Source organism: Eurosta solidaginis, chromosome 3 (assembly GCF_040869045.1).
Source record: "Eurosta solidaginis isolate ZX-2024a chromosome 3, ASM4086904v1, whole genome shotgun sequence".
Taxonomy (NCBI): Eukaryota; Metazoa; Arthropoda; class Insecta; order Diptera; family Tephritidae; genus Eurosta; species Eurosta solidaginis.
In genome coordinates, this window is record NC_090321.1 from 73,951,235 (window position 1) to 73,964,263 (window position 13,029).

General features: G+C 36.6%; 1 protein-coding gene across 3 annotated transcripts in view; it reads left to right on the forward strand.

The window, feature by feature from the left end:
- The window catches only part of PHDP (Putative homeodomain protein), a 113,612-nt gene that overhangs the window by 29,833 nt on the left and 70,750 nt on the right, over positions 1-13,029 (forward strand). Inside the window, exon 1 of one of the 3 annotated variants that reach the window (XM_067772339.1) lies at positions 8,563-8,977. The exons of the other annotated variants lie outside the window; for them this stretch is intronic. Within the exon in view, the coding sequence (XP_067628440.1) occupies positions 8,701-8,977 (277 nt within the window). The 5' untranslated portion in view covers positions 8,563-8,700. Of the gene's footprint in view, positions 1-8,562; positions 8,978-13,029 lie in introns of those variants that run through there. 3 annotated transcript variants of the gene reach the window in all.

A 13,029-nucleotide genomic window follows, 5' to 3' on the forward strand; every position in this document is an offset into this window, starting at 1 on the left:
CCTTGAAAGAAAAATACCAGTTCTGACAAGTTGAGATTGATACTAGATGTGAGATGGTTTAAAACTAGTTGAGTTTTAACTGTAGGAATATCTTCTGTATGTTTGTATGTTCGCTGCTTATGCATATTTCAGTTGCGTGCAGTCCTACGAAACAAGTAGCGCCTCCCATAAAATATAGATAAAATTTTGAAAAATTTGGTATGAACGAATTGCCTGCACGCTACCTTCAACTAATATCCGTAGGGCGAAAGTTTGTATGTTTGTGTGATTAAACGCTTGGTTGTTCAATAGCTGGTTAAGTTTTAAGTTTATGTTTTTTGGATGTTGATGAAATGGAAGTGAACGACTGGGAGCAGGTGGAGAGGTCGTAGCGATTGTGTGGGAGAGAGAAAATGGATAGGAAAGAGGAGAAAGAGGGAGTGGAAGAGACCCTCTACGCGACCTTCAACTGGGGTGAGCAGGTCTAGGAGCAAAAAAACAACAAGAACGAACTCAAAGCTGTTGGCCAATACCAGGCAACCTACAGAAAAACACTGAGACTGGCTCTGAGACTGGCTATATATAATTAAATTGTCCTCGATGACGAAGATGTCTACATACGAAAGATTTTGCAGTTTGACTGGACAAGTAGATTGTGATCTAGATGGCTTCATAAACTGTTCTAAGCCGAAAGCAGCGGTTGCCGAGATAGTTTTACTACAATCATTTGTGGTGTTGATCAACCACAGCTACCTTCCTAAACAGTTGATCCCAGATCAACAGAGCTCCTTGAGACGACGACGTCATACCAAAATCAATAAATGATAGTCTTACAGGACTGACGGACTTTTACTCTACATAAGCCATATACGACCCTCGAACAATGGCACCAACAGTCCCTTGCATTTAGGATATCCTTATTTGATTTCAATGCGGAATATTCTGTATTAAAGATATAGAGCCGATAAAAAAAATGATAACTCGTCGATAACGAATCGGCGAAATATTGGTATCAAAGTGATAATAAATCAAAACAAGCCAATAGCAAATGGTCCCGAAATAGTTCGAAGATGGCCCCGAAAAAGTTTCTAAATGATTCTGAAAACAGTCCCGAAATAATGCCGAAGAGGTATCGAAGTAAAGCCGAGATGACACCGCAGACATTCGAAATGACCACAGAGTAGTATCCACATCGTTACGAAAGGTTTAAAACCTGCTCCAGAATAGTACGGAAGTTAAAAACTAAAATGAACAGCATAAAACTATTCCAAAAAGATCACCAACTAATCACTTAAGGGTCCAGGCATCATGTGAATGTATAAAAACGTTACGGCGGAGGAAAAGGTTGACCAGTCCCAGTATCTGTAATAATGGATGCCTTGACTCACATTAAGAAAGTTTTTATGGACTTCACATAAAATAGCATAAGAAATTGACTTGTAGGTCCCGCCACGTCAATTTGTAGGCAAAATGAAAAGCAACGCGACGCAAATTTATTTCTATTTGTCTGTGGTAAGTCTATGTCTATGTTATGTCTATGTATGTCGTACTATATTTCGTTAATTTATTTTCTTTACGCAATGTTATGTAATGCAATATTAGGCAGCCTTGAAATGTCATATGTAAAACTACGTTAAGTTACGTTATGTTATCTAATATTGTGCCATTATATTTTACTTTTAGTATTCACAGCCGTAGCTGCCAACGAAAATGTGAACCGTACTATGGCCTTAGCCATTACCATAGTCGCGGCCGAAACTATTAGCGTAAACGTCCTTGAGTCCAGCCTCAAACGGGTTGTAGCATAACGAAGCTTCTGTTAGAGGCATTGGTTCCACATAACAATTAAAAGGATGGTTGGTGTCATGTGTCATATCTCGATACATATCAGGAACACCGGAGTCTGGACAAATGAGTTCAACCTGTTCCAGGTCGAAGTAGAGCCAGAATGACTCGCGCCTCCCCAGGAAGTTTGATTTCCTCTTTTGCATGTTTGGTTATTTGACTCTGATAACGGATGTGACTCAGCAAAGCAGTTTGCCGAGTCTGCGCTGGTAAGGCTGAGGGTCTCGTTGTGCTTCTCCAGATTACACGGCTGAGCTATAAAATGCTGAATCGCATCATAGCTCTTACGGAGATATCCTTTTATGCCCCTTTGGGGAGGACTTGAATCAAACAGTTGTCTGTCAGGGGGTCCAGGTTTGTGATAATTCTCTAGAAGCTGCCTTTTTACCATTTCATTACAATTCTGAGCGCAGTTTTCTGGCAACCTTCTCCAGTGTAGTATGAGTCTTTTAAACGACTTGAAGGGTATTTCGCGTGATTTCACAGACATGGATGTCAGATATATGTTTCATTAGCTCCTTTCATGACATGGATAGCACCCTAGATCACCGGAATTATCCAACCTGTCCTTTTCCTTCATCTCTCTCTCTTCTTTTACTTCTACTTTCCCATCCCCAACTTTTTCCCTTTTCGCTTTTCTCGATGTGAACATCTTTCCTCACGGCATGTATGTGGTATGCTTTATAGGGGATATAGTTGAATGGAAATGCAGGCGTAGTGTGTGGTATTAGTATGTTATATGGAGTACTAGAGAATATATAAGCGTAGACGTAGTGTGCGTAGAGAAGGTACTCGTCACTACGCTGTAGCGAAATATGAGAACTAGGTACGTGGTAGAGTTGATATGAGCGAAATCATACAGCGACTCAAGGCAAGTACGTCTACCAAGTAGCGGAACTAACAGCTGATCGGTGAAATTCGCACATTCACACGCACAGTTCTCGACTCAATTTCAAAAAAAAAACTTTAGATTATTTAGCTTAAATTTTAAAGTGAGATAAACCTTACCAATTGATGTATAAATAGAATATATAAGGCGTATTTGTTGTTATTAAAAGAAGCTTTTTATTTATATTAAAGTTTTTAACATTTTTTTTTTAACTTTAATTTAACAATTTCATGCGATTTTAAAGCATTTTCGTGCATTGAAATACAACCATTTGCATATACGTTTTGACATTATATTTCATACTCGTTCGTGTTTGCCATTCTCATTGTTTCTAAATTCGTAAACAAGGACTGCAGTTATTCGGTGTGATTTTTCGAAAAAATTTATTATTTTTGTGAAATTTTACACTTAATCTGTGGTATTGTGGTGGTCAAAAAGGTTTTATGCAAAAATACTTTGGCTTACAACGCGACAATGTATTTCGTAATGTCGAAGTACTTATACCCTGCAAAAATTGCGAGTACTCCATGCATGCATGTATGGATAATCGCTACGGACCAAGCGAGTGCTCCAAAATTAACCACAATTCATACAAAAAATATGGTCCAATTAACATTGCGATGTCCTAGGCTGGACCACATACTCGCGTTCCGCATTATATCAGAGTAATCCATGGAGTACCCACAGTCCAATAAACATCGTGTAGTGATTACAATCGTTAAAAACGAGCAATGATCGGCTTACAATATGTTCGTGTAGAAACATGAGTTGGTCCATTGCTGCATTACAGTGGAGTATAATGGTATGTACTCCAGTGGCCCACATGATCCAACGATTTTTGCAGGGTATGTGTATGTATTTGATGTGGAAGCTTGCATTTGAGAACACGGTTGCCACCTCAGACCATTTGGACAAAAAATTGCCCTTTTGAACCCCATATGGTCCGCTGGTCCCTTTTTCTCAATTTTGGTTCTTGTTCGGCACGGATTTGGTACTTTTATTTCTTTTTCACTGAAACAAAAATTCAAAATACGGCTAATAAAATTTTCGGCATATCTGTTACCCACACATAATTTTCAATTTACTTCTGTAAACCCATTATGTACATGTAGCTTAAGTTATTAGAAGTTAAGCAACAATATTGTAAATATTGTAAAACTATCGATATGAAAATAGAGGGCAACCTTGAAAATAAATATGGTGGCCAGCACTTCCGGTAAACCTAAAGACTGGAAAAGTCGTGTTTCAACTTAATCATTAAACATCGTATAAAATAATTGAAATACTAACCCATTTACACTTCAATGGAATTCTCTCCACGAAAATTGCTCTATCTGATCTGTAGCAGAACAATGACATTCCACCCGGTAGATAATTTAGGCAAGGCATTAAAAAGGGAAGTGTTGAATGTTCGGGCAAACACATTGTCATTAATTTTAGTGGTTAGATATTTCGATCAGTCTTCAGTTATTACACAGTTGAAACTTTTAAGACGCTTGAATTTTAGTCTGAGTTCCAACTCACACTTACTGAATCTAGGCTCGGTATGAAGTTTAAACTGTTAGGGAAAAAGTAAACATCTATAAAAATAGCATTAACACCACTGCTTACTTTTATTTACGATTTACTGAGTTTGCCACAACGCCAATTTTTTAACCGTGCTTTAATAAAACCTAACTGCGCTATGCATTTTATTCCATTGAAATCAAGCAAAACTAGGTTCACAACGTTTGGTTGGTGAAAGACATAGACTAATCCTAGAAATGTGAACATATAATACCTAAAGGTACACTTTATTTTTGCTTGTGCAGTTTGAATTAAAACCAAGTTTCTACTTGTTAAAATTTTATATATTAAACCATTGAAACATCCCAACAGTTTGTGTACCAATAAAAAACCTAAAATTTGGTCCTTTTTTTTGAGATCCGGTCTTTTTTCGATGCATTTTGGTCCTAAATGAAAACATGGTGTGGCAACCGTGTTTGAGAACGCATGTGATAAGGTTGCATTTTTCAGAACTAATTTTTTTTAAATAATGAAATAGTAGTATGGAAGCGACAGCCATGCTAGTAGACATGAATGTGAATATTAGCAAAGTTTAAAAAACAAAGCATTTTTTCTTTGAAAATAATCTAAGGGAAGATGCAAACGAGGCGCATCTTCATAGACGCGTATTAGGTACATCATAAGAAATCTTGAGGCGTAGAAAATCGTAGCTGCTTTCCATATTTTGTACGCGTCTACGAAACTATGTTTGTGTATATTGCCTAAGTTTATCTTCTTACGAGATCCAACATTTTTAATTAATAATGATAAATAACAAATGAAGCAACTAAGCTTAAGGTGACCTTTGAGTCGTTTTGGCACCTGCGTTGCGTCTACATCTGACTTTGAACACACGCGCTTTAATTGCTTCAATTTATAAGCAACGCACCGCCAACGTCAAAATAAAACACAAATAATTAAAAACTTTGGGTTCTTCTTGAAGTTTCCTGGATTTCTTGAAAAATATAAGAATTTCTATCGCCGTTCAACTAAATAAAAAACATAATTTTGTTTTCATGTCGATTTCGTGATCGATCGGGAGAGACGGTGGAATTTATCCTCCTGGAACGCGACGCAATCTGATGAGGGCACAATAGATCAACGGTCGCAGTGCAATCCCCAATAAATTTTCTATCTATCTTCATGTTATAAAAATAGTTGTATTTCATTTTTCCTCATGTAACAGCGGAACTTTTAACGTCCGTTATTTTAAAGTAACCCTTAATTACCGAATTACTTTCAAATAAAGTGTTTGTTAGCGTTCACCGAAGATGGTGAAAACGGCCCCTGGAATTGTTATCTTATATAGCCAAAGAAAGTTATGCATAAGCAAAATTTAGTCAGCAAAAACGAATAGTTAGAGAAAATTTAAAATATAATGCATATGTTTAAAATGCATGCAATTTATGAAATCATTTTTATTATTTAAAATTAGTTTGACATATCAGATTTGTCAATATGATTTTAGTCCTGCTACTTTTAACATATTTATAATATTTAATAAGAACATTTAAGAAGTAAGAAATATGATCAATGCTTACATTAATATGTGTTTCATTTATTTTCATTGAGGAATAAGTTCGTAAAAATAAAAAGCACGTTTTTATAAAGTGCATATGAAGCTCCATAGATAAAATGAGTAGTAGAAGGAACATTGCTTTATATATTACATTTTTAAAATGAAAATCTCCTGCTAAAAAAGGAGCAAAACGTAACTACATTTTTTACATGACTCAGGATTTCGGGCAAATTTTGAAAAAACTCCGAACATAAATTCCTTCATTCTACGACATTCGACTGCCTAGTCCACTGCCTTCCACTCTATTCGCAACATAAGCTCTATTTAAGCTGCCAAACTATATAGTAAACAATGCACGTCACCTTCATACATATAAATTAAATCTGTGAGGATTTACATACACAATTTTGATGAATGTGGAGGAAGAGATGTATGCGTTGCTGGTTTGTTGGCAATAAAACGTCAGAGATACAATACACAGAGTGTTTACAAAAACAAAACACATTGCGAGGTATTCAGGTCTAAGTTTCATTCTTTTCAGGGTTTTGTTGTTTGTAACCCCTTTATACATTATTTGGTAAGATTTATATGAAATAATAAAGTGCAAGCAAAGAAAAAAACTAATTAAAATAAAATTCAAAAGAATAAAATAAAATAAAATAAAATAAATTATATAAAACAAAGTAATAAAATGGACTAGATTAAATTGAAATAAGGTATAGTATAACCAAGCAAAATAAAATAAAGTAAAATAAAATAAAATTAATAATATAAAATAAAATTATACAAAATAAAATAAGTTGAAATAAAACAAAAAAAACAATATAGTGAAATAAAATAATTAATAAAAATAAAAAAAAAAATTAAATAAAATAAGATTAAATAAATTAAAGTAAAAAAACTAAATTAAATTAAATAAAGTCCCATTTTTAGTCGACGTGTTATCAGTTTGTTATCGAACAGTTATCGATTTATCAACAAAAAGGTATCGATATGTTGTCAAATTGTTATGGATATGTTGTCGGTTTTCTACCAATATTTAATGGGAGTGTTATCAAAGCGTGCAATTGCTGGCGTACGCTGATGACATTGATATCATGGGCCTCAACACCCGCGCCGTAAGTTCTTTTTATTCCAAGCTGAAAAAAGAAGCAGTTAATATTGGTTTGATGGTGAATGAGGACAAAATAAAGTACCTTCTTTCATCGAGCAAAGAGTCAGCGCATTTGTGTCTTGGCAACCTCGCTTATGTTGACAGCCATAGTTTCTAAATAGTAAAAGACTTCGTTTATTTGGGAACCAGCATTAACACAAACAACAACTTCAGCTCTGATATCTATCGAAGGAGTCTTGCTAAATGCCACTTTGGTCTAGGTAGGTAAATGAAAAGTAAAGTCCTCCCTCGCTAACGAAAATCATGCTCTACAAGTCACCCGTCCTGCTATATGGGTTATGACAACATTACATTAAGCGGCTCTGGGAGGAAAGTTCTTCGAAGGATTCACGAACCTTTACGCGTTGGTGACGGCGATTACCGAACAAGATTTAATGATGACCTGTACTAGTTTTACAAAGACGTCAACATAGTCCAGCGAACTAAAATGCAGCGGCTACGCTGGCAAGGTCATGTTATGCGAATGAAAAATGACGCTCCGCTTATTTTTTTTAACGGAACCCGCCTATCGAAGCGGAGGAAGAGGGCGGCCTCCACTCCGCTGGAAGAACCAGGTGCAAAACGTTTCAAATTCCCTTGGTGTGACCAATTGGCGCCAGTTAGCAAAGCGAAGAAGCGACTGGCACTCCTTGTTGGACGGCCATAACCGTTTAAACGGATGCAAGTTATCGAAATGTCATAGATTGGTTATCAAAAGTTATTGGTATTGATATGTTATCACAAGTATATCAATTTGTTTCCGGAAACTTATAGATTTGTTATCAAATTGTTATCGTAATGTTTTGTTGTTATGAAACATATACCGATAAATGTTCACACACGTGTGACATATCGATCAACATATAACAAGAAACCCATAAGAAGACTATGAAAAGCTGATAACAAATCGATAGCAAGCTGATAACAAATCGAAAACTCGGCGATAATAATTCACCATCAATAATAAACAATTACTGATAAGAAGCCAATGCAAGCTCTTCTCAAAAGACCGAAATTATTTGTTTCTCTGTCGTGGACTAGCTTCATCCCCTGGGCGAGCTTTAGTTCACTTAAAAACTTGAGTTTCCTAGACGTCTACCTGCATTTTTACGCAACGATCTTCACGTGTACTTCGTACTCACGTCCTTATTTCTTTATCTTTCAAATTCTCTTTATTCGTTGCTCTAATTTGATTTATGTGCACTCACTAAATGTTTACCTTGTTCTCAAATCACGCTCATATCACATTTGCAATATACAACTTGCAGTGACCAAAAAGTTTACACTTCCCGAATCCTGTTTCTGAGGTAAAATATTTCAAACATTCCATTATTGAAATCCAATTGACCCGATGTAGAGTGCAAGGTAAACTTACAACTTTCACCCCTATTTTAGTAGCTTCAATGGTTAACACCCACAAAATTTGTTTTATGCCGTTGTATGTATGTATGTGCTTGCGCACGTGTATGTGAGACATTATCACAAAAACTCTCTTATGATATGTACATCACAGTAATTGTTTTACTACTTCCACGTATACAAGTTTGGCTAATAAATATTTTGTATTAACCTAGCCAGAGCACTTATTCATAACCAATTTCCAAAATAATCTTGCCAAACAGATTTTATTAAGCGAAGATGGTGATAATAATAAAATTAAATTATCATAAGCCAAGGTATTTACATACAATAAATGTAAAAATAAATAATCAATGGTTTTCATAAAAATTAATTCAAAAAAAAAAAAATTGTGCAAAAAATTGTATTCAAATGTTTGTGAAATATAACAGTGATTTTGAGCATAAAATGAACCCTCAGACGAGTTTCTTTTTAAATACAGAAAATTATTTGCGGACATTTGATAGAATTTCTATAGAAAATAATAAAATTACAAACGGTGCGGCAACTTTGTGCCATTGGAAAAGCAGTGAAAAATGTCGTACTGAAGCGCTTAAGCAAGAAACGGCGGCCGTGAGTTCGAAGTCAGAAATAAGTGGATCACTTTTATATTTTGGATATAATTCTGATGATTATGAACGGGGCTTAGGTGAGTGGAATGAATGTATGTAGGCCTACGTTAATGCTAACTATTTCTTTTATATTACGTAATGGGAAATGAGATGCCGTTGGAAGCCTGCGAAATAAACAGGAAATTTCGCTTGGGCTATGCCTGTTGTCTGATTCAGCGCTCTTCACGGATTGCACCAAGAGGTGTGGCTGCTGACGAAATTTTGTCTTGGAGCAATTAGCTCGTTATAGGTTAGGTTAGGTTAGGTGGTAGCTGCCCTAATAAGGGGAGATCACTTGGACAACATGAAGGTCCGTTGTGATACCACATGCAATAAAATAACAGTAACGTAGATAGAGCTACTTAGAGAATCGTTGGGTAGCAACGATAAAGCTCCGATTGATACCGATCTCAACTTTTGATAAATCCTCGGGAGATCCAGGCTAGTCGCGACCGAAATACTTTCGCCTAGTTCTGGGAAAAGCGGAGCAATGAAGCATAAAGTGATTTGGTGATTCCACCTCATCATCCTCCATACAGCTGCAGTAGGATGGAGTTTCCAGTATATTGAGACGTACGTGACCATTGATAGGTGAGCTTTAGTGAACCCAATTTTTTCACCAGACCTCATCCACTTTCGGTCAGAAAGATCTTGCTACCCTGCAAGACGTGGTGTACGCCCAACGTTTGCTGAAATGACTCGAGGCCCGGCTATGGAGGATCTCGTTATATAAATGTGTACATAATTTGCGCTCCCGTCTTCTGGGAATGAACAAAGTTTGGGACCGTCTCTTAAAAATTTCTGGCACAATGCAAATGCAAGCCTCGGATGGTAACTCCCTCTTCTGATGACAACCTGGCAAACGTCTTAACCCTTTCGACCCTCCAGGGACACTATTGTCCCACGAAAAGTTTGTAAGTTCCTAAATCTCTAATAAGTTATTTAAATTGGCGCAAAAAAGTCCCAAACATTAGTTTATGGGGTAATTTATATTTTACCATTATAAACATGCACGTTATTATGCGATTTTTTTATTTTTCTCATTAATTTGTCGACAGTTCTCAAAGAAACTCGTGCTAGTTGTGTTCTTGTGCTTAAAATAATTGTTCAAAATCGTTTATTCGGAACCGGCATATTATTACGGGAAGTTACAAAATATATATTTATGTTGTTTATTTTCAAAGATTTTGGATATTTATTTACTTTGGGACGCTTATGTCCCTGCAGTATTTTTTGATGGGACATTAATGTCCCAGTAGGTAGTTTTCGACCCTATATATGTTTAATGTTAATTTCTTTTAGGAACTTTAAATGGCAACAAAACTAAGTGAAAATGAAATCGCAAATATTCTGGAAGACGACCAGAACGATTTTAGTAATACATTTTAGTAGTAATCAGGTACTGATTTTAGTAGTGGAAGCGATAGCCTTTACGATCCCTTAGAAGGTAACAGTGACATTGAAGTTTATTCAGGTGACTCAGAACAAGGCTACTCGGGTGAGGATGTTAACCGTAATGATCAACATGAGACAGCAGTTGTACCTAATGTCACTAGTCCCGAAGTTATTATTTGGAGGTCTCCTAGTGCCTCTTTCCTACCAAGAAAATTGGTCACCAATAGCCGTAATTGCAAACTCACAGAGAGCATGTCATGCCTTGCAACACCATCTAATATATATCGTAAAATCTTTCCAAAAAGTTTGTCACAATATATTGCACAGTGCACAAATGAAAGGATAGATATAATGCGTAAATCAAAGGCTAAGCGGCAAAGAATACCTTGTACAGATGCTGGTGAAGTTGATATAGTGATTGGATGCGTTTTTGAAATCGCATTTATATTGATCGCAGGTCAACCAAATGGTGGAAGAAAGTTTTTTATCGCGTTGTAATGATGGGTGCTGAGAAAGCGTGGGTTATTCACTCGGAGGTGCATCCAAAAAAACTTCCTTTATAGACTTTATAGTACAACTTGCTGAGTCCTTTGTTGCAAATGGTAGAAAGGCCACCGCTCGCAAAGATCTCGTCGGCAGGGAAGGCGATCAAACAGCTTGAGGAATAAGAAAAACGTTGACGAACATTTGCCGATCTAAGGAACTACGAGACGTCGATGTGCCTCATGTGCCCAGAGGAAATTTGAGAAAAGTACGAAAACTATTTGCAAAACTTTTAATTTGGCTTTTTGTAAAAACTGTTTCGCTTCTGCTCATTCATAAAATATTTTCTGCTCTTTGCATATAATTTTGAAATGCTATGTATGAACTTATGTACAAAATGAAATATTTTACTTTTTTATACTAAATTTAATAAAAAACTACATAAATAGTACTTTTATTGTTTAAAAAAATGTTATGCATACATGCGTAATAAATACGTATGGGACATATATGTCCCATTATAAAACCCTAATGGGACTCATAAGTCCCGCCCTTAAATATCATTGTAGACAAAAAATACCGTGATCATCATGCTACCACATATTTACTGACCTATTTCAACTTTAAATATTGAAAAATTATGTTTCCATATACACTCTACAAAAGTCGGATCGAAAGGGTTAAAGACTATGATTTGAGGGAATGTACCTCGATTTTACAGACTTATTTATGTCGGCTGATACCTTCGTGAATACAAAGTAAACATTATCTCTCTACAAGAAGTGCTAAATATGCGGCAAGGTGTGCAATGAATACATAACTCCAATGTTCTGCATGTGCGCACACTATAAAATCAATTTCGGCTCAGACCAGCCTCTGTAGTGCAAAAAAATACGCACAAAGATACAAGGAAAGTACCGAGAAGCTGCTCATACTCGTAGAACAGACAACTGATAATTTCTGTGCTCTTGCGCTATACTCACACTTCTCACTCATTATGAGCCGAATCTGCTGACACACTTTTTACTTAATATGTACCGCCGCTGCTTACTTTGTAGGCTTGATCCGAAAAAAACAAATGATACAATGAGGAGTGCCGCACCGCCTCGAATATAAGGCATCTGTATACATAGAAAGGTAGCGTACGTGTGCAGCAAACCGCTGAGAGCGTTACGAATCATCGTGAGATCAAAATGCGTCAAAAACTTTAGATTCCAGCTACGTTGGATGACATAAGATTTCAAAACAGTATATACTTATCTGCTTTGCTAATTAGTGAGGGGTGTGATGAGTCCGATACCCAGGTACCTGACGATGGAAAACAAAACCCGCTATCCGAAAAAGGAAAGAGTTATTAATTCTTATGAAAAATATTGTCATATTGGAACATGAGTATGGTCTACACAAACCATGCGAAAAGCGATCCTGCAATCCACTCGTACTCGGGATCAGTCTGCTTCAGGTCTCTGACAATAGTCCCAATGCGCCCTACCTTATCCCAGCGAAAGAGGGTCGGACTTACAGACAATTCTCAACGATCTGATTCTAATCAAGGCAGAGATGGCAGTTTAAAGCCAAAACCTACTTCAGCTTCATATCTGATCGTAAAGGTTTAGAGGGCTGTAACAGAGAAATAAGACGGAACTTTTCAACAGTACTTTGGACTGGGTAATTCTTCAATTACTTCTTCAATATTTTACAATATCATAACTCAAGTACGCTCTTAGTGTCGGTTACCAGATCGCCATTAGATAATATGTTAGATGTGAGCATATTTCTCACTCGATATTTTCCACCACTGAGGATTTTTTATGTTGCCATCGGCCCGGTAGATTAACTAGACCGATTCGGAATGCGTCCCTGCCTTAGGAATGGCAGATGGCCTAGCACATTCAATGTGTTTATATTAAATCGTTCTGTAAATGATCGGGCTAGTACCTTAATGGTGCTTGTTACCGGAACGTACCAGATCTATATTCGGCAGAGGACCATCAACATCGATACCACTCCGCAAAACCTCAACAGATGCAAAAAAACATCAGCCTGTTCACATTGATCGATGTTACATCGTGTAGGCTGAATAATTTTACTACAATCGAGTGTGGCTAATACATACTAGTGAAATTCTTGCAGGAAGAAACGGTTGAGCACGTTCTGTGTTCATGTCCTTCAAGGCTCCAGCTATTAGGGGGGCAGATTTGCCAGATCTCGA